The sequence below is a fragment of the Zalophus californianus genome, chromosome 10 (genome assembly GCF_009762305.2).
Source record: "Zalophus californianus isolate mZalCal1 chromosome 10, mZalCal1.pri.v2, whole genome shotgun sequence".
Classification (NCBI taxonomy): Eukaryota; Metazoa; Chordata; class Mammalia; order Carnivora; family Otariidae; genus Zalophus; species Zalophus californianus.
Window position 1 is genome coordinate 42,891,707 of NC_045604.1, and position 22,884 is coordinate 42,914,590.

The 22,884-nt window shown below is 41.6% G+C and overlaps 1 protein-coding gene across 1 annotated transcript; it reads right to left on the reverse strand.

Moving 5' to 3' along the window:
* Positions 1–20,884: 20,884 nt before the first annotated feature.
* ZNF648 (zinc finger protein 648) lies at positions 20,885–22,594 on the reverse strand. Its single transcript, XM_027609926.1, has one exon. It carries the CDS (start codon positions 22,592–22,594, stop codon positions 20,885–20,887), a length of 1,710 nt encoding a protein of 569 aa, XP_027465727.1.
* Positions 22,595–22,884: the final 290 nt, after the last annotated feature.

Consider the following 22,884-nt stretch of genomic DNA (forward strand, 5'->3'; position numbering starts at 1 on the left):
ACAAGACCCATCAATATGCTGTCTGCAAGAGACTCATTTTAGACCCAAAGACACCCCCACATTGAAAGTGAGGGGGTGGAAAACAATTTACCATGCTAATGGACACCAAAAGAAAGCTGGGGTGGCAATCCTTCTATCAGACAAATTAGATTTTAAAACAAAGACTGTAATAAGAGATGAGGAAGGACACTCTATCCTACTTAAAGGGTCTATCTAACAAGAAGATCTAACAATTGTAAATATCTATGCCCCTAACATGGGAGCAGCCAATTATATAAGGCAATTAATAACAAAAGCAAAGAAACACATCGACAACAATACAATAGTAGTGGGGGACTTTAACACCCCCCTCACTGAAATGGACAGATCATCTAAGCAAAAGTTCAACAAGGAAATAAAGACTTTAAATGACACACTGGACCAAATGGACTTCACAGACGTATTCAGAACATTCCATCCCAAAGCAACATAATACACATTCTTCTCTAGTGCCCATGGAACATTCTCCAGAATAGATCACATCCTAGGTCACAAATCAGGTCTCAACTGGTACCAAAAGATTGGGATCATTCCCTGCATATTTTCAGATCACAACGCTTTGAAACTAGAACTCAATCACAAGCGGAAAGTCGGAAAGAACTCAAATACATGGAGGCTAAAGATCATCCTACTAAAGAATGAATGGGTCAGCCAGGAAATTAAAGAAGAATTAAAAAAATTCATGGAAACCAATGAAAATGAAAACACAACTGTTCAAAATCTTTAGGATACAGCAAAGGCAGTCCTGAGAGGAAAGTATATAGCAATACAAGCCTTTCTGAAGAAACAAGAAAGGTCTCAAATACACAACCTAATCCTACCCCTAAAGGAGCTAGAGAAAGAACAGCAAATAAAGCCTAAACCCAGCAGGAGAAGAGAAATAATAAAGATCAGAGCAGAAATCAATGAAATAGAAACCAAAAGAACAGTAGAACAGATCAATGAAACTAGGAGCTGGTTCTTTGAAAGAATTAAAAAGATTGATAAACCCCTGGCCAGACTTATCAAAAAGAAAAGAGAAATGACCCAAATCAACAAAATCATGAATGAAAGAGGAGAGATCACAACCAACACCAAAGAAATACAAACAATTATAAGAACATATTAGGAGCAACTCTATGCCAGCAAATTAGATAACCTGGAAGAAATGGGTGCATTCCTAGAGATGTATCAACTACCAAAACTGAACCAGGAAGAAGTAGAAAACCCGAATAGACCTATAACCACTAAGGAAATTGAAGCAGTCATCAAAACTCTCCCAAAAAACCGGAGCCCAGGGCCAGATGGCTTCCCAGGGTATTCTACCAAACATTTCAAGAAGAATTAATACCTATTCTTCGGAAACTGTTCCAAAAAATCGAAATGGAAGGAAAACTTCCAAACTCGTTTTATGAGGCCACCATTACCTTGATCCCAAAACCAGACAAAGACCCCATCAAAAAGGAGAATTACAGACCAATATCCTTGATGAACATGGATGCAAAAATTCTCACCAAAATACTGGCCAACAGGATCCAACAGTACATTAAAAGGATTATTCACCATGACCAAGTGGGATTTATCCCTGGGCTGCAAGGTTGGTTCAACATCCGCAAATCAATCAACGTGATACAATACATTAACAAAAGAAAGAACAAGAATATGATCCTCTCAATAGATGCAGAGAAAGCATTTGACAAAGCACAGCATCCTTTCTTGATCAAAACTCTTCAGAGTATAGGGATAGAGGGTACATACCTCAATATCATAAAAGCCATCTATGGAAAACCTACAGCGAATATCATTCTCAATGGGGAAAAGCTGAGAGCTTTTCTCCTAAGGTCAGGAATGTGGCAGGGATGTCCACTATCACCACTGCTATTCAACATAGTATTAGAAGTCCTAGCCACAGCAATCAGACAACAAAAAGACATCAAAGGCATCCAAATCGGCAAAGAGGAAGTCAAACTCTCACTTTTTGCAGATGATATGATACTGTATGTGGAAAACCCAAAAGACGGCACCCCAAAACTGCTAGAACTCATACAGGATTTCAATAAAGTAGCAGGATATAAAATCAATGCACAGAAATCAGTGGCATTCCTATACACCAACAAGACAGAAGAGACAAATCAAGGAGTTGATCCCATTTACAATTGCACCCAAAACCAGTGGAGCACTGGGTGTTATGCACAAACAATGAATCATGGAATGCTACATCAAAAACCAATGATGTAATGTATGGTGATTAACATAACAATAAAAAATTTTAAAAAAATTATGAGACAACCAGAAAAAAAAAAGTACTATGTTCTTTGAAGATTTGGTGAATTTAGTTCAAAAGCACATAAGCCTAAGGTTTCTTGTTTGTTTGTTTTTGTTTTTGTTTGTTTGTTTAGGTTTAGGGAAAACAAGACTTTAAACAATAGATTATTTTTAAAGTTTATTATTTATTTTTAAAATTTTATTTAAATTTTTATCTTTTTGATGCCACTTTGATGATCTATAATCTTGTGGAAAGTTTTCCATTTCATTTAAGTCTTTATATTTGTGGGCATCAGGTTATTTAATTTATTGAAATATTTATTCTAGTTTTCAAGCTTTCTACTGTAAATATAATTTTGTCTTTTTAGTTTATAATATTTTTGTGCTCCCCCTCCTTTTCCCTTTATCAGTCTTATTAGTGCTTTCTCTTTTTGATTAGTGCATTCAAAGGACCAGCTTCTGATTGTGACCCTTTACTCCCCTGTTTTCTTGAGTATTTATTTCTCCCAATCTTGACTACAACCTGGTTGAGAGTCTGTATCTGCTTCTACCTGCTATTCCAGGTATGAAGCTTTCATAAGCCATATCACAGGCTGAGGTCACATTTTCTTCCAGCCCAGCTCCATTATTTATTTCACTTACACATAATTTGAGAATTATACTACCAGACACATCAACAAATTCTCTAACCCAGAACCCCATAAGCGTACATCTTTAGCCTTGATTACTACATTCTGTTTCTATTCAATTATGGTCCATGAGGATTTTAATCTGGCTTCTGAGCACAGCTGTATTTAAAATTTTTCCTCTTGTTATATTTTATCTATCACTGCATTGCCATGTATTTCAGGAGTGGTAGTTAAATTGTGAACTCACAGCACCATCTTAACTGAAAGTCAGACAATTACTGTTCTGATTCTTAATATAATTAGAAACTAACTGTTTAGAAAAGCAGAAATAATCTTGTAGTTCCCAGAGTAAATTTTAAATAACTCTGAATAAAAATGATCTTTTTTTCCCCTTTAGAATGTTTAAAAGATAAAATGAAGCTATATCAATCTGTTAAGAAAGTATCTAAGACCAAAGGACCTGAACCTCAACAAAAAGCCAAGAACAAATAGCTACCTCAGTGGCTCAAGGATGGTATAGAGGTAGGAGGTGCCCAGGATACAGAGAAGTCATCTTCAGGTGAATGCAGCCTGAGCCTGGGGAAGATGTATCAGAAATCCAGCCTCCATCTGGAATTTCAAGAGTCTTTGCCACCCTCCAGGGCTGGCTGTCTCTCTGTGGGTCCCTCAGGTAGTACCGCAAGAGCTTCCGATGGAACTCAGTGTGAAATGAGGAAACTGATGAAATTTACTACCACTTCCAGAGTGAAACCACTGCAGGAGTCCCTGTCACTTCTAGTTCCAACTCTGGCTTATAGCATGGGAACTCAGAACCACAATCCTCTGGGCACTCAGAAGAATTTCAGGAGATCCTGTAGAGGATGATGAAAATATTTTCCTTGTTGACTCATTTGATGAAGACCTAGAGCCAATCTCTAGAAAAGATTGCTTTTACCAACATAAGAACCACGGAGCATCTTTTCAGGACTTCAGAAGCACGTGCAGAATCATGTAGGGGAATGTTCCTACTGCCCCATCTGTATCAAGGAATTCTTGCGGGCTGCCAACCTATACATGCACAAATTGATTCATTTCAAGGGCCAGCCCATAAGTGCCCTGAATGTGATAATATTTCAACCTCACAGCAGATGTGTAGGGGCACTGGTGAAATGGTCACAACATAGAGTGTTCTAATATGGCTGAGGGAAATGGTGCCGTGAGAAATTCCTGCTACACTGTGCATCAGAACCATCACAGTTCAGATGACTGAAACACAGGGAAAGAGGCCTCCAAACTATTTTGTCCTATTTGTTGCTGGGGTTTGGAAACCAAACATTCCATCTAAACATAAGGTGATCCATTGGCAGGTCAACCCATATAAGTGCCAAGAATGGTCTTTGTCCAGCTGGTCGGGTTAAAAAGACACCAACAAACACACTCTGGAGAGCACTCCCTCTACTGTGATGAGTGTGGAGGGACCTTCACCAGGTGGGCATCACTACAGCCCCATCAGCGGATTCGTACTGGAGAGAAACCATATTCCTGTGCTAACTGTGATCATTCTTTTACTGAGTCAGTGCTCTGAGGAGGCAGAAACATCTTCATAAAGTGGGGGAATCATGGTGGCTGGAACTGTTAAGTTTATCATTACCATTTTATTTTATTATTTTATTTTATTTTATTTATTATGTTATGTTATGTTAATCACCATACATTACATCATTAGTTTTTGATGTAGTGTTCCATGATTCATTGTTTGCATATAACACCCAGTGCTTGAGTCACTATGTGCCCTCTTTAATACCCATCACCAGGCTAACCCATCCCCCATCCCCCTCCCCTCTAGAACCCTCAGTCTGTTTCTCAGAGTCCATAGTCTCTCATGGTTCGTCTCCCCCTCCGATTTCCCCCCTTCATTTTTCCCTTCCTACTATCTTCTTCTTTTTTTAAAAACATATAATGTATTATTTGTTTCAGAGGTACAGGTCTGTGATTCAACAGTCTTACACAATTCACAGCGCTCACCATAGCACATACCCTCTCCAATGTCTATCACCAGCCACCCCATCCCTCCCACCCCATACCCCTCCAGCAACCTTCAGTTTGTTTCCTGAGATTAAGAATTCCTCATATCAGTGAGATCATATGATACATGTCTTTCTCTGATAGACTTATTTTGCTTAGTGTAATACCCTCTAGTTCCATCCACGTCGTTGCAAATGGCAAGATTTCATTCCTTTTGATGGCTGCATAATATTCCATTGTATATATACACCACATCTTCTTTATCCATTCATCTGTCGATGGACATCTTGGCTCTTTCCATAGTTTGGCTATTGTGGACACTGCTGCAATAAACATCGGGGTGCATGTACACTTTCGGATACCTACATTTGTATCTTTGGGGTAAACACCCAGTAGTGCAATTGCTGGGTTGTATGGTAGCTCTATTGTCAACTTTTTGAGGAACTTCCATACTGTTTTCCAGAGTGGCTGCATCAGCTTGCATTCCCACCAATAGTGTAGAAGGGTTCCCTTTTCTCCACATCCCTGCCAACATCTGTCGTTTCCTGACTTGTTAATTTTAGCCCTTCTGACTGGTGTGAGGTGGTATCTCACTGAGGTTTTGCTATGGATTTCCCTGATGCCGAGTGATGTTGAGCACTTTTTCATGTGTCTGTTGGCCATTTGGATGTCTTCTTTGCAAAAATGTCTGTTCATGTCTTCTGCCCATTTCTTGATTGGATTATTTGTTCTTTGGGTGTTGAGTTTGGTAAGTTCTTTATAGATTTTGGATACTAGCCCTTTATCGGATATGTCATTTGCAAATATCTTCTCCCATTCTGTCAGCTGTCTTTTGGTTTTGTGGTCTGTTTCTTTTGCTGTGCAGAAGGTTTTTATCTTGATGAAGTCCCAATAGTTCATTTTTGCCCTTGCTTCCCTTGCCTTTGGCGATGTTTCTAGGAAAAAGTTGCTGCGGCTGAGGTCAAAGAGGTTGCTGCGGCTGAGGTCAAAGAGGTTGCTGCCTGTGTTCTCCTTTAGGATTTTGATGGACTCCTGTCTCACGTTTAGGTCTTTCAACCATTTGGAGTCTATTTTTGTGTGTGGTGTAAGGAACTGGTCCAGTTTCATTCTTCTGCATGTGGCTGTCCAATTTTCCCAACACCATTTGTTGAAGAGACTCTCCTTTTTCCATTGGACATTCTTTCCTGCTTTGTCAAAGATGAATTGACCATAGAGTTGAGGGTCCATTTCTGGGCTCTCGATTCTGTTCCATTGATCTATGTGTCTGTGTTTGTGCCAGTACCATACTGTCTTGATGATGACAGCTTTGTAATAGAGCTGGAAGTCCGGAATTGTGATGCCGCCAGCTTTGCTTTTCTTTTTCAACATTCCTCTGGCTATTTGGGGTCTTTTCTGGTTCCATACAAATTTTAGGTTTATTCCATTTCTTTGAAAAAAGTGGATGGTATTTTGATAAGGATGTCATTAAATGTGTAGATTGCTCTAGGTAGCATTGACATCTTCACAACATTTCTTCTTCCAATCCATGAGCATGGAACTTTTTTCCATTTCTTTGTGTCTTCCTCAATTTCTTTCATGAGTATTTTATAGTTTTCTGAGTAAAGATTCTTTGCCTCTTTGGTTAGATTTATTCCTAGCTATTTTATGGTTTTGGGTGCAATTGTAAGTGGGACCGACTCCTTAATTTCTCTTTCTTCTGTCTTGTTGGTGTAGAGGGATGCCACTGATTTCTGTGCATTGATTTTATATCCTGCCACTTTACTGAATTCCTGTATGAGTTCTAGCAGTTTTGGGGTGCAGTCTTTTGGGTTTTCTACATAAAGTATCATATCATCTGCAAAAAGTGAGAGTTTGACTTCTCCTTTGCCGATTCAGACGCCTCTTATTTCTTTTTGTTGTCTGATTGCTGTGGCTAGGACTTCTAGTACTATGTTGAATAGCAGTGGTGATAGTGGACATCCCTGCCATGTTCCTGACCTTAGGGGAAAAGCTCTCAGTTTTTCCGCATTGAGAAAGACATTCACTGTGGGTTTTTCATAGATGGCTTTTATGATATTGAGGTTTGTACCCTCTATCCCTATACTCTGAAGAGTTTTGATCAAGAAAGGATGCTGAGCTTTGTCAAATGCTTTCTCTGCATCTATTGAGAGGATCATATGATTCTTGTTCTTTCTTTTATTAATGTATTGTATCACATTGATTGATTTGTGGATGTTGAACCAACCTTGCAGCCCGGAATAAATCCTGCTTGGTCTTGGTGAATAATCCTTTTAATGTAGTGTTGAATCCTATTGGCCAGTATTTTGGTGAGAATTTTTGCATCCATGTTCATCAAGGATATTGGTCTGTAATTCTCCTTTTTGATGGGGTCTTTGTCTGGTTTTGGGATCAAGGTAATGGTGGCCTCATAAAACGAGTTTGGAAGTTTTCCTTCCATTTCGATTTTTTGGAACAGTTTCGGAAGAATAGGTATTAATTCTTCTTGAAATGTTTGGTAGAATACCCTGGGAAGCCATCTGGCCCTGGGCTCCGGTTTTTTGGGAGAGTTTTGATGACTGCTTCAATTTCCTTAGTGGTTATAAGTCTGTTCGGGTTTTCTATTTCTTCCTGGTTCGGTTTTGGTAGCTGATACATCTTTAGGAATGCACCCATTTCTTCCAGGTTATCTAATTTGCTGGCATAGAGTTGTTCCTAATATGTTCTTATAATTGTTTGTATTTCTTTGGTGTTGGTTGTGATCTCTCCTCTTTCATTCATGATTTTGTTGATTTGGGTCATTTCTCTTTTCTTTTTGATAAGTCTGGCCAGGGGTTTATCAATCTTTTTAATTCTTTCAAAGAACCAGCTCCTAGTTTCATTGATCTGTTCTACTGTTCTTTTGGTTTCTATTTCATTGATTTCTGCTCTGATCTTTATTATTTCTCTTCTCCTGCTGGGTTTAGGCTTTATTTGCTGTTCTTTCTCCAGCTCCTATAGGGGTAGGGTTAGGTTGTGTATTTGAGACCTTTCTTGTTTCTTGAGAAAGGCTTGTATTGCTATATACTTTCCTCTTAGGACTGCCTTTGCTGCTATCCCAAAGATTTTGAACAGTTGTGTTTTCATTTTCATTGGTTTCCATGAATTTTTTAATTCTTCTTTAATTTCCTGGTTGACCCATTCATTCTTTAGTAGGATGCTCTTTAGCCTCCATATATTTGAGTTCCTTCCGATTTTTCTCTTGTGATTGAGTTCTAGTTTCAAAGCGTTGTGATCTGAAAATATGAAGGGAATGATCCCAATCTTTTGGTACCAGTGGAGACCTGATTTGTGACCTAGGATGTGATCTATTCTGGAGAATGTTCCATAGGCACTAGAGAAGAATGTGTATTCTGTTGTTTTGGGATGGAATGTTCTGAATACGTCTGTGAAGTCCATTTGGTCCAGTGTGTCATTTAAAGTCTTTATTTCTTGTTGATCTTTTGCTTAGATGATCTTTCCAGTTCAGTGATGGGGGTGTTAAAGTCCCCCACTATTATTGTATTGTTGTCGATGTGTTTCTTTGTTTTTGTTATTAATTGCCTTATATAATTGGCTGCTCCCATGTTAGGGGCATAGATATTTACAATTGTTAGATCTTCTTGTTGGATAGACCCTTTAAGTAAGATATAGTGTCCTTCCTCATCCCTTATTATAGTCTTTGGTTTAAAATCTAGTTTGTCTGATAGAAGGATTGCCACCCCAGCTTTCTTTTGGTGTCCATTAGCATGGTAAATGGTTTTCCACCCCCTCACTTTCAATCTGGAGGGGTCTTTGGGTCTAAAATGAGTCTCTTGCAGACAGCATATCGATGGGTCTTGTTTTTTTTATCCAATCTGATAGCCTGTGTCTTTTGATTGGGGCATTTAGCCCATTTACATTCAGGGTAACTATTGAAAGATATGACTTTAGTGCCATTGTATTGCCTGTAAGGTGACTGTTACTGTATATTGTTTGTGTTCCTTTCTGGTCTATGTTACTTTTAGGCTCTCTCTTTCCTTAGAGGACCCCTTTCAATATTTCTTGTAGGGCTGGCTTTGTATTTGCAAATTCCTTTAGTTTTTGTTTGTCCTGGGAGCTTTCTCTCTCTCCTTCTATTTTCAATGACAGCCTAGCTGGATATAGTATTCTTGGCTGCATATTTTTCTCATTTAGTTCTCTGAAGATATCAGTCCTTTCTGGCCTGACAGGTCTCTGTGGCTATGTCTGTTGACAATCTAATGTGTCTACCATTGTAGGTTATAGATGTCTTCTCCCGAGCTGCTTTCAGGATTTTCTCTTTGTCTCCGAGACTCGTAAGTTTTACTATTAGATGTTGGGTTGTTGACCTATTTTAATTGATTTTGAGGGGGGTTCTCTGTGCCTCCTTGATTTTGATGCCTGTTTCCTTCCCCCAGTTAGGGAAGTTCTCTGCTATAATTTGCTCCAATATACCTTCTGCCCCCCCCCCTCTTCTTCTGGAATCCCAATTATTCTAATATTGTTTTATCTTATGGTAACACTTATCTCTCAAATTCTGCCCTCGTGATCCAGTAGTTGTTTATCTCTCTTTTTCTCGGTTTCTTTATTTTCCATCATGTGGGCTTCTATATCACTAATTCTCTCTTCTGCCTCATTTATCCTAGCAGTTAAAGCCTCCATTTTTTATTGTACCTCATTAATAATCTTTTTGATTTCGTCTTGGTTAGATTTTAGTTCTTTTATTTCTCTGGAAAGCATTTCTCTAATATCTTCCATGTTTTTTTCAAGCCCAGCTGGTATCTTTAAAATGGTCATTCTGAACTCTAGTTCACACATCTTACTAATGTCCGTATTGATTAGGTCCCTTGCAGTTGGTACTGCCTCTTGTTCTTTTTTTTGAGGTGATTTTTTTCTGTCTTGTCATTTTGTCCAGAGGAGAATAGATGAATGGGAGAACAAAATGCTAACAGGGTAACAACGACCCCAGAAAAATATACACTAAACAAATCAGAAGAGACCTGAAACTGGAGGAAAGGAAGGGAAAGAAGGGAAAAAGGAAAAGGAAATGATCAAATATGATCAGGGTGGTGAATAGATCAGTGCCACACACTAGATTTGGGGTGTATTTTGGTCTGTTAGAAGAAACTGCCTCCCAAAATTTTAAAGAAACAAAAGCTTACATATGTACAAAAATAAGGGTAAATACGATGAAGGGATGGAATATGACTGTAAAGATGAAAATTATAAAAGATTTTATAAAAGGAATTGATAAGAATTTGGTTGAAAAAAGAAAGTAGAGAAATTAAAAAAAAAAAGATGGAGAGTGTGATCAGGCAGGAGACTAGAACAAAGCCATACACTAGAGATTTAGGGTATATTTTGGTCTGTCAGAAGAAACTGTATTCCAAAATTTTAAAGAGTGAACAAGTTATATATATATATATATATATATATATATATATACCAAAAATAAGGTTAACTACTATGAAGGGATAGAATATGACTCTAAAAATGAAAAATAAAAAAGATTAAAAAAAAGGGATTGAGAAGATGTTGGTTGTGAAAGGGAAAAATAAAAATAAAAAATAAATAAATAAAAGAAAATTAAAAAATTAACTTTGAAAGACTAAAGAATCAGGGGGAAAAAAGCCATGAATTCTATGTGCTGTATTCCCCTAGCGCTGGTGTTCTGCCATGTTCATTGATCAGTAAACTTGGTCTTGGCTGGCTGTTCTTGCTGATCTTCTGGGGGATGGGCCTGTTGCTGTGGTTCCCAAATGTCTTTGCTGGAGGCGGAATTGCCCCGCCCTTGCTGGGGGCGGGGCTAAATAATCTGTTTGGGTTTTCTCTCAGGAGCTTTTGTTCCCTACAAGCTTTCCGTACAGCTTTGGAGGACGAGAGTGAAAATGGTGGCCTCCCAATCTCTGCCCCAGAGGAGCCGAGAACTTGGGCCCCATTCCTCAGTGCGCCCCCAGAGAAAAGCAGTCAGTCACTCCCGTCTCCCTGGTCTCCGGCTGCACTCCGTGCTCACTTGGCCTGTGACCGAGCATTTCTCTCTCTGGTGCACGACTCGGTGTGGAGTCTCCAAACCCAGCAGATCCCTGCAGTGCGCTCCCGCACCACTCCTCCCGGGGGAAGAAGGGGAGTCTCCCCGGATCTGCCACTTGTTGGGTCCCTGCTGGAGGACCAGTGGCCCAACTGTCACTGATCACAGTTTATAGCAACCCTGAACTGAGAGCCCACTCCTCGGCTCCGTCTCTGCAGCCGGCTTCCCTGCTCCAATACCTGGGAGCTCTGCCGCCCTCAGGCACCCCTAGTCTTTCTGTGACCTGAGGGTCCTGAGACCACACTGTCCCGCGAGGGTTCCACCCCCTGCTTAGCCACTGGAGTGACGTCCCTCAGCAGAGCTGACTTCTAAAAGTTCAGATTTTGTGCTCTGCGGCTCTATCCCTTGCCAGAAGCGGCCGATGGAGGCCCCCTCCCCCGCCGTCTATCCTCCCGAATATCGCCTCAGATTCACTACTCCGTACGTCCTACCTTCCAGAAAGTGGTCGCTTTTCTGTTCAGAGAGTTGTTGCTATTCTTTTCTTCAATCTCCTGTTGAGTTCGTAGGTGTTCAGAATGGTTCGATCCCTATCTAGCTGAATTCCTGGGACCAGAGGAAATTTAGGTCTCCTACTCCTCCGCCATCTTGCTCCTCCCCTCACGTTTTGTTTTTATCTCCATTAAGATCTACTAGCTAAATCAAGCTTTCTAATGTGGTCACTAACTCAGGCCAGGTTTTCCCCCAGACTCTGCCCTGCCACGGATTGCTTAAAATAAATCTAAGAATGTGGTTTCTTTTCCCCTTAGAAATGCTGTGTTCGTCTAAGGCCATACCACCCTGAATGCACCCAATCTCCTCTGATCTCGGAAGCTAAGCAGAGTTGGGCCTGGTTAATACTCGGATGGGAGACGTGCTGTGGTCATTTCTAGCAGGAGTAAAGTAGGTATTTTTAGGTGCAGGTAACGCTGTTATTAATGACTGAGAATTGAGTTTTTATAATTAGTCTCCTTATCAAGAAGCCTGGCCCTTTTCATAATTTGGTGTTCTGCTTGGTCCTTTCAGAACTAGTCTTTATTGGAGTGTTCCACTATAATAATCCCTGTGCTGGTTTGCATGCAGTTTGGGATGCAAATGTAGCCTCTTCCCTAGAGTACCTTGGTAATTTTGTTTATTTTTATCATTAATTGTGCATTTTTTCAAAATAAAATATTTTTTTAAAGCTGTGACAGTACTTATTTGGATGAATTTGTAACTTTTTCAACCTATAAGAACAAATTTTACATATTCCAGGAGTAATTGTTACCTTTATAAAAGAGAATATGGATAACTTCCCATATTAGTAGTGAATTCATTTCCACATTTTAAGAAATCCACTCACTCCTTTGGAGTATGAGTTGTTTTAGTCATCTTCTGTTTGCTTTTTTCCTTTTAAAAATTCATCCAAAAGAATGTCTTTGGTGGGGCTTACTTTGTAAGACTGCCATAGTCCTTTCCTATTGTAACTGACTTAAGTTCCTGGGTTAGGGTGCTGGACACATATTTGGAAGTGAAATCAATCTAACAGAGATTCTTAAATTTAAGCCAGTTGATGGGCTTTACAAAGTCTATGGCTCCCTGAAACCACAAAGGAAAACATCAGTAATGTGGATTATTTTGATAGGATCTATAGCTTTTATTGGATTCTCCAAAGAGCCTGTTCAGAACTACTTTACAAAATTTAGGGAGTGACTCTGAGTCTCATTCACTCTAATTTCATCATTGTCTTTAGTTCTTTATGGTTTCTCTCAGAACTGATGTATCATTACAAAAGCACCATCTTTGATATACCTCTAATGAATGCCTTTTTTTTTTTTTTACATTTGTGATTAGGCATTAACCTCTTTTGCATGGTGCAAGTGTGTTTTAAGATTTTTTGAAATTTGATGGACAGAGAAGAATTTGGAGAAGTGCATCCTGAAATTGCAAACGTGTTTTTGCTTTCCATATTTACCCAGTTAATAAGTGGTGATGGTAGAAAACAATCTGAAATAAGTAATATGGTGATGGAATAACTTGAAAGCTTAAGTAGATAGTGTCATTGAGATGGAAATAGGCATAATGAATGGCTCTTAGGAGACAGAAATGGCTATAGATTGAGAATGGAAAATGCAATCTTAAAGCCATTTTATTAGTATAAAAAGAAAATGTGAACATTTCCATCTCAATATCTATTCTAAGTGTTATTTAAATCTACCATAATTTCTGAAATTAATAGATCCCACTAAAGTTATGATCTTTAGTAGATTTAAAGGATAGAAATCAAACCGCAATAAAGTAGAAAAGAGGATCTGGTAGAATAGAAAGAGCTCTGGCTGCCACTAGGAGCTGTAGAGTTCACAGCTTCTTCACTTGTAAGATAGTGATTGCTAAGGTCCACAGCAGTTCCAAACTTTCTTTGCTTAAGTGACAGGACAAATTAAATTTCTACTGTCCTTTCGTCTACCTGAAGTGAAATAAGGAATTATCACTCAATGTTCATGGTTGCAAGAAGGACCTGATACTATTTGTTTTGCAGTAGTATAGTCCGCTGAATAGCAAGCCACCTAAAGATAGCACTTAAAGATGCTAGTCCTTGGAACCTGTAAATGTGATAAAGGATTTTTGAGATGGGGAGATTTCCTGGATGAGGTGGGTAAACTCTAAATGCCGTCATAGCATCCTTGTAGGAGAAAGGCAGAGAGAGATTTGACACAGACAGAAAAGAAGACAATATGACGATGGAGACAGAGATTGGAATGATGTAGTCACAAGACAAGGAATGCTGGCAGCTACCAGAAGCCAGAAGGGAGAAGGAATGGATTCTCTCCTAGAGCCTCCGGAGGGAGCTTGGCCCTGCCGACACCTTGATTTTAGCCCAATGATAACTGATTTCAGCCTTCCAGCTTCCAGAATACCGAGGAGATAAATTTCTGTTGTTGGAAGCTACTTAGGTCGTGGTACTTTGTTACGTAGCCAGAGGATACTAACACAAGGGATTCACACACACTCATATGCAGACATCCAGGCATTATGATGGTGGACCTAATTACATGAGGGAAGATAAGATGCGCATTAACTGCATCTCTGTATTTTCTGTTTAGAGTTATACAAGTCCCAGGTTGAGAGAGAATTATTAAATATATGTTTCCAGATGTGTGTCTTGTGATTTCAGAAGTACCAGGGAAGTGCCTCTCCCAAATATCTCCCTCCACTGATACCTAAAATCCCTTTTTTAGGACACACACCTTTTGCGGTCTCAAAATGGAAAAACTAAGTATCAACGTATTTGTTCCCCATCACTTCCCTTTCAGGAACATGAATTGAGGAGTACCAGACAGGGACTTCAGTTGCCTCACCTTTGTGTCTACATTACCCTCTTATTCAACTCCTCTCCCTCATTAACCCCCTTTGTCCTTGAGGATGGGAATTCCAAGGTGAGGATGAGAAGGAGAAATGCGAAAGGCTAGCTGTGGTACTTACAGGAGGCTGAGTGCAGGGCAGTAGGCACAAATCAGGTTTAGGAGAAGAGACAGTGTTTAGAGCAGAAGGAACACTGACTGGGCAGTGAGCCACGGGAGAAGCCTGGGTGTGGGCCTTAGGTCCACACTCCTGTCCCCACTTCAAGGCAGAGGCAGTACAGCTGTGCAGATCAGAGCTGGTGTTCTGGTTGGTTCCATGCTTCCTAGCTATGTGATCTTGGATTGGTTGTATATGCTTTCCTTTCCAAACAAAGGAAACAAGTTTGTTTGTTTTCAGATAAGAAAACAACTTTGTTTTCTTATCTGAAAAGTGGGGCTAACACTACTTTCATAGGGCTGTGGTCTAGATTCTAGAGAATTAGAGATTTTTCCACTTTCTAGGGAAGACCATGCATTACTTTACTTATCTCCGTGAATTAGGAATTGCTGTATTCCAAAAAAAAAAAAAAGAAAAAGGAAAAAAAAAAAGATAATCAAAAGGGTTTCATTCTCATCCTTCCTTATCAAATGTGGTGCTGGTGTCCAGATATTACCCACAGTGCTTCTGACCCCTTCCCAGAGGGTCCCTTTTGTTGGGTCTTAGAGTTAGGGTGCCTCATTTGGCAATAGGGCAGGTGACACAGGGGTTTCCTGAATACCAGCTGAACCTCTGCCAGCCTTCACAATAACCATTGATTGGGGCAGAGGGGAATGTGGTGATAGGAAGAGATGTGTTCCAACCCCTCTGTCAATTTTCTTAGGGCAGAAATCAGGGCTCATGATGACATCTGATGACTGCATTCTTACTCGTTAAGAGAAAGTTATTCTCTATATTATGGCTTATTAGCTATTGCTGCATTAACAAATTACCAAGCAAAACTTCGCAGCTTAAAATAACAAGCATTTATTATTTCACAGTTTCCAAGGATCAGGAATTTGGGAGCCACTTAGATAAATAGTTCTGGCCTTGGGTCTCTCACGAGGTTTCAATCAAGTAGTCAGCCAGGTCTGTAGTCATCTGAACTCTTGGCTGGGCCTAAAAGGTCCCCTATAAGCTCACCCATGTGGCTGTTAGCAGATTTCCTCACCACAAGGGCCTCTTTATAAGGCTGCTCAATGACATGGTAGCTGGCTTCCCTCACAGCAAGTAATGGAGGGCAGAGGAGAGAGAGAGAGAGAAAGCAGGCTGTGGAAGCCACAATGCTTGTTATGATCTAGCCTCAGAAGTTGTGCATTGACACTTCTTCTTTATTCCATTTATTAGAACCCAGTCACTGAATCCAGCCCACACAAAAAAGGAGGGAGATTAGGCTCACTTCTTAAAGGGAGGCATATCAAAGAATTTGTGGGTGTATTTTTTATTTTTATTTAATTTTTAAATTCTTTGTTTTTTTTTAATTTCAGCTTTATTGAGGTATGACTGACACATAAAACTGTAAGATATTTAAAGTATACATTGTGATGATTTGATACACATATACATTGTGAAAGGGTTCTCCCCATCTAGTTAACACATCCGTCACTTCACATATTGATCTTTCTTTTCTTTGGTGAAAACACTTAAGTTCTACTCTCTTAACATATTTCAGTTATACAAAAAATGTTACCAACTACAGTCACTGTGTTTTACATCAGATCCTCAGGTGTCATTCATCTTATAGCTGAATGTTCGTACCCTTTGACTGACATCTCCCCAAATCCCCCACCCCCAGCCTCTGGCAACCACTCTTCTATCTGGTTCTATAAGTTTGATTTTTTTTTTTTTTTAGATTCCACATATAAGTGATATCATACAGCATTTGTCTTTCTCAGTTTGACTTATCTCATTTAGCATACATAATACCCTCAACATGTCTATCTGTGTGGTCACAAATGGGAGATTTCCTTCTTCTCACAGCTAATATTCCATTGTGTGTGTGTATGTGTATACCAGAACTTCTTTATCCATTCATCCCTTGATGGACACTTATGTGGGAATATTTTTTGAACCACCACAACTGCAGAAAATAAAAATGTAAGCAAGCACGATTTCTAAACAAAAGGTGGGGGATTTGCAGCAATTTTTCCATGTGGCAGAGATGCAACCTATTTCTTAGAAGAAGCACATAGACCTTAGTGACCCTCACTTAACAATACTGATAGACAATAGCCAAGACCTATTCGTCTTATCTGCCTTCTGAGAAAACAGTTGCATATCCCACGTGGGAATCTTTTTCAAGCGTCTCCCATAACAGATTGTTGTAGGGATTAGTTGGGATGATGGATGTAGTGCCAGAACCCTAAAAAGTGTTCACTGAATGGTAGCTGTTATTATCTTCTCACCAAACCTTATTGACTCCACCTCTGAAATCTTGGACATCTCTTCATCTTACTTACTAACCCACTTGTCCTTGGCTTCATCTGAACTACCACAGAAGATCCTTCCTTCCCTCCTTGTCCTTGGCCTCCTCTACCTCCTCTTTGCTTTACAGAAGAGGTCAATATTACTTTAAATCCTAATTATAGCTTAGGTTTTATAGAAGCTCCATTTATTCGCTGAACTTGACACCACTCAGTGAAACTCTGAGCCAATTTGACTGATGGCGTGGGAAGTGGTTAAGGAGAAAACATGGAAAAATATTATCTAGCCAGTGTGGAAAATTTTTAATTGTTCTGGCATGGTTTTATGCAGAATGGAGAGAGGGTAACTGATGTTAAAAATGAGCTTCCCTGTCAACCTTAAAAAGACACCATTTTCTGGCTCGATGAAACATTGTCATTCCATCTGTGGTAATATTTTCATGGGTCATTGAGTTTGTAGTTCACCGTCTAGTTCTGAGTCTAGCAGTGACATCTGCTTGAGTATTCTATCAATTAAATTGATGATTTCCTTCCCTGCAAGAATTTTTAAGGCTTAGTCGGAACTCCTGGATGATTTGTTGGGTTCATATCAGAGGTAATATAGCTGTTGAATGTGCATGCATTTGGATGATAAAATTTTGTGTAAATGTTGAGTGTCAAGATTCTTTGTGGGTGTATTTTTCTGTGTATGGCATACACGGAATGTTTCGTTAGTGAGATAAAACATCGGTTGGCCTTCAAGGAACTCAAATCCCTTTCTGCTGGCCGGCTTCTTGACTGCTTCTCTTAAGAGATTAGTGATTACTAGCTGCCAACCCAGGCTCTCCCAAATCCATAGGTCTTCCTTCCTGGGTCATGCCATGATTTCTGCTGGGCTGTATTTCAACCTTTATCTTCTGTTGAATTTATGGTGACCTACTTTTAAAATGCATATCACCAATAATTGCAGAGTATTCTTCTATGTCAAACAGGCAGTTGGCCCTGTGGTTAACAGCAGAGTCTCTGGAACCATTAAATGGCTATACCTAATGCTTAAGTGTCAAAACATCATAATGCTACCCCCTAGCCATGAGGTCTTGGGCAATACAACTTTTTTGTCTCTTGATCTCCTCATCTTAAAATTAAAGATGATAATCACCATAGGTTTACTTTAACATTTAAATAGTTAATATATATGAAACACTTAAAACAGTCCCCGGCACACTGAATACTATGTAAGGTGCTATTATCACGAACAGGGAAATAAGATTGTCTGCTATGATGTGAAAGTTTATAGAAAACTAGAAAACTAGAAAAGTCGTTCACTATTCTTTGGGGTAACAGTCCGAGCCGGAATAACCTTATTCGGACGCTGCTTCTTCTGCAAACAGAGGATTCAAATGCCCTCACTTTGGACGGGCAGACTTTACTGGGCAGAATTTGTGCCACACCAGTTTGTAGTTGGTTGGCTTCTCTTTTGTATCTGCTTCTCCACTCCATGTATTGTGGCCTTTTGCTTGAGCACCACCGTCCAGCCCAGTGACCTGTGGCTACAGTAAGGGGACTTCATTCCCCTGCAATACCTATTCAATATGATGCTTGCAGCTGGTGTGAGAAAAGACTGGTTTGGAGAATTTTCCTTAAAATGTGACTTGATTATGTGAGACCACTGAAGGATTATTGAACTTCTCTTCAGTCTATTCAGTATATTATAATTCCCTATATTCCAGAAACACAGTATGTAGCTACAAAGATACCAGCACAAGCTAACCTAGTTTTTTTCTGCCTATTAACAAAAAGGACACACTTTCTCCCCAAAGGTGTGCCCATCTGGAAGCTATACCTAGATACTGCATCTAATCTGCAGAAATGAGATTATGGGACCACATCAAAACCTGCTTCCTAGTCTGAGTCCACCATATCCAAGTCAGGAGGTATTCTAGCAGTTTGAACCTATTTTTAGTCTCGTTCTATTGTGATCTCATCCTGATTGCCTGCTTACTTTCATGTTATCTGCTTACTAGATGATAAAAGTTAATTATCACCAATAATTAATTATACCAGTGGTCCCAACTTGGCTGTGCATCAGAAAATATGGGAAGCTTAAAAAATTAGAATCCAAGATGCACAGCAGACTTGTTTCAATATTCAGAGCTAGAATTCAGCGAGTTGTGTGGTTAACAAACAGCTCAGGTAACTTCTCTAGAGCCATTCTATGAACTGGTTTGGGGAACAGCTGCCTTAAAAATTTATAGAAGCAAGTTAAAATTTTAAAGTATCAAAACTGTACTAACAACCATCTTAAAAAAAAAACAATACGAAGAAAAGAAATAATGACTTCAGTCTTCAGAGATTTCATTGGTTACCCAGGAAAAATATACTAGCCTTTACTCTGTTCATAATCATAAGGCTATGGTTGATTTTTATGACTTCTGCCAATTTAATATCTGTGCCTTCAGCCAAATTGCCTTCCCTGGCGGGATAATTCCAACTTTTATTGCCCCATTACTATCACTCCTGATTAGCCAATGCAGATGCAGAAGCTGAAGCCAAGGTCATATCACTGGTAAATGATGGGGGTGGACTAATAACTCAACCATTGGCCCTCATGCCAGACCCTGAACCAGCTAACTCTGCTGGTTGGACATGCAGATGTGTCTAAGGGAGCTAAGACACAAAACTTCCAGGCATGCAGTCCGAACTCTTTTACCAAGGTTACCTTTATCAAACAAAGTATGACAACATGTATCACTTCTCTTTGGCTCCCATGTGTCAAGGTGGAATTCAAGAGAAATTCAGATTTGGCACACTTTGGTGGCAATTTTCGGAATATGCTAAAGATATCCAAAAAGGAGAGTACTATACGTTCTTATGGAATATCTTATTCCATATTGGCCCCTGTGCATAAAGGAACTCTGTGAAGTCATGGATTCTTCATAGTTGGGGTCCAGAGCTAAGAACTGCTGACTTTAAACGGCAGAAAATCAATACATTTTGAAGAATGGCTGTTGGTAATACAGATTGCAAATAACCTCATTAGAGAGTAATTGTGAGTCCTGTGGGTTTCCAAACCTGGTTTTAAGACTTTGAAACAAAGACAAACCAATTGGCACTTGGGCAAGGGGTATTTTATTTTATTTACTTCAAATTGGAGCTAACGACCTGGAAAATTTAAATGAATCTAAGAGGTTTCTTGAACTACGGTCAGGTCCATTTGGAGAAATGTTATATATCTCTCTGTAAATGGGCATCTTACTCTCTGTAAATTACATATGGTTTAAGTTCCCAGGGTGGGAACAGGAAAAGAGGTGGCCAGACAGGAAGCACATGTAAATTTTGTGGGTGAGACTCAGGTTAGTTCCAGCTTACTGTGATTGACTATAAAGAGGAAGGGACTTCTTTTTCAGATGCTAAGTTTGCTCTGGACTTACAGAATAACTGGTTCCAAAACATAGGACATAAACTCCCCTCTCTTTAAGATAAAAGCCTTCTCTGCTTCAAAGCCAAGACCCATTTCCCAAGGGTAAAGTAATTTTGGTAGGAAAGTGAAATGATGTGCTGTCTGGCTGGGTCTGAGCTAACCCCAGGGAGGCTTTGTTGCTCTGGAAGAGTTGCTCACTGAGACCACTTCCAGGGATTCCTTTATTCATGTAAAAACTGAAAAATACCTTTCTCCCCAGAGGACCAGCCCCTGATGACCTCCTAGTATTTGCATATGGCTTTGAGGGCAGGACAGGACAATCTTCTTCACTGTGTCCCTGGAGGCTTGCACAGTGCCCAGGATATAATTCCCAATCCAGTGAGATCCCCACCCCACCAAGGAACTCAACTCTTGACCAGTTCTCACTACTGTTTCTTATCCTTTTCCCATTGAATATGACCTCGGAGATTCAGAAGAGAGACTGTTATGAAACCACACACGTGGATGCCAGCCCTCCTCTTACTTCTTACACAAGAGATCGAACACATGGATCACATGGATCACCGGATGGCCGGCGACTCACGGCGGGGCGGGGGGGGGGGGGGGGAGGCTGACCGGTGGGGCTAGGTGATATTACCACATGAATGGGCTTGTCCATGAAAGATGGTTCCAAGCAATGAGGTCGCAGCACAGTGTCTTCACCTTCCCTGAGAGTTAGCTGCTAGAGCCGTCACTCATCAGAGGAGGAGGGGACGGGCTCCTTCTTGCAGGTACTGTGCTTGGCTCGGTGCCGCTGGAGGTGATTGGACCTGGTGAAGGCCTGGCCGCAGTCCTCGCACTGGTAGGGCCTCTCCCCGTTGTGCACCCGGATGTGCTGGGCCAGCTCCGACGCGATGCGGAATGCCCTGCCGCACTCCGCGCAGAGGAAGCCCTTCTCCCCAGAGTGGATCTGCTGGTGCCGCTTCAGGGTGGAGGAGCGGGCAAAGGCCTGGCCACACTGAGCGCAAGGAAAGGGCCTCTCCCCCGTGTGGATGCGCTGGTGGCGCACGAGGCGCGAGGGCTGCGCGAAGGCCACGCCGCAGTCGGCGCACTTGAAGGGCCTCTGGCCCGTGTGCAGCGTCTGGTGCTCGATCAGGTTGGAGGATTTGGTGAAGCACTTGCCGCAGGTGGGGCAGGGGAAGGGCCGCTCGCCCGAATGCACACGCTGGTGTTCCATCATTCGGCTGGCCACGGCGAACTCCCTGTCGCAAGCGGGGCAGCGGAAGGGCTTCTCGCCCAGGTGCGTGCGCTGGTGGCGCAGCAGCGACAGCGGCTTGTTGAAGGTCAGACCGCACTCCGCGCAGGGGAAGGGCTTGTTGTTGCTGTGCATGTTGCGCTGGTGTTTGCGCAGGTCGGAGGAGCGCACGAAGGCCTTCCCGCAGTCCGGGCACGGGTAGGGTTTCTCGCCGGTGTGGGTGCGGATGTGCTTGCGGTGGTCCGAGGACCAAGTGTAGGACTTGTCGCAGAAGGGGCACTGGTAGGGCCGCTCGCCCGTGTGCAGGCGCCGGTGCTGTTGGAGCGTGCCCCGGTGGGAGTAGGCCTTCCCGCACAGCTCACAAGCGTAGGGCTTGGTGCCCCGCGGCTGCGAGGGACTCAGAGGGTTGCTGGGCTTCTGGAAGGCCCTTCCTCCCCGCAGGCACTTGTAGGGATGCGCCTCCTCTTGCCCACCCTCGCGCGCACCCTCCAGCTTCTGGCCCTTCCCGCCGGTCCGCGCTTTGGCCAGCACCGCGGCGGCCAGGCTGGCTGCGGGCGCAGACCCCCGGGCCGGGGTGCGTGTCTCCTGCGTGGGGAGGTCCCAGCTGCCCCCCGGCTTGGGGAAACACGTGAGAGAAGAGTTGTCTGGGGACGCGTCTGCACCTCTCTGTGCACAGAAATCTCCTCCCGTCTCAGGGAAGCTGGATGGGACCCCCAAGGCAGCGGCCAGGTTTGCCCTGGAGTCTTCATCATCTTCGGCAGGTAGTGAGTCCCTAAGTGGTTGCGTCCGACCTAACAACTTGTGTGAGAGGTCGCCAGGGAGGGTCCCCGGAGCTGTGCCTGGTCCAGGGGAGTCCTGGGTCTGGGTGATCTTGGACTCATCTCTTCCCCAGCTGGCCTTCCTCCCAGGCATCACCATCGGTTCCTTCTCCACGCCGCCGGCAGTAAAGGAGCTGGAGAATTTCTCTTCCTGGCTGGGTGGATGATGCCATGGCAAGTCAGGATTGTCTTCAGTCACCTGGGAGCTGCTTCTTGGACAGGCCTGGGTATCAGGGTCCCCAGTGCTCCCTTTGTCTCCTGCCTCCCCACCATTTTCATCCTCTCTCTCGAAGCTCATGCTCAGGATCTGGGGGTCATGAGCTTCCTCGCTCAAGCTGCAGAGGGGAGACACCTTGCCCCACCTTTCCTGGAGGTCCACCTGTGTCATAACTTTCAGGCACTTCTATTCCTGCTCCTCCTAGACAGAATCTTTGCTTGGCTCAGGATACCTGCACAAAGGAAGGTATTTTTTTGTTTGTTTAATATCTATCTTTTGTTTTTATGGATTCTTACAGAAACATTTTTTATTGTTGAACTATAGTTGGCATACAATGTTATATTTACGTATTTCTAATTTAGGTAAATCATACACACATGTATGTATATACGTATACACACATTTATTGTGTCTTTCTTTTTTTTTTACAAAGATAGTGTTTTCAGTTACCTTCAGTTTAA

What these genes read in the sequence shown, in the direction of transcription:
- ZNF648 (XM_027609926.1), bottom strand. Translation starts at nt 22,594, where the DNA reads ATGACACAGGTGGACCTCCAGGAAAGGTGGGGCAAGGTGTCTCCCCTC.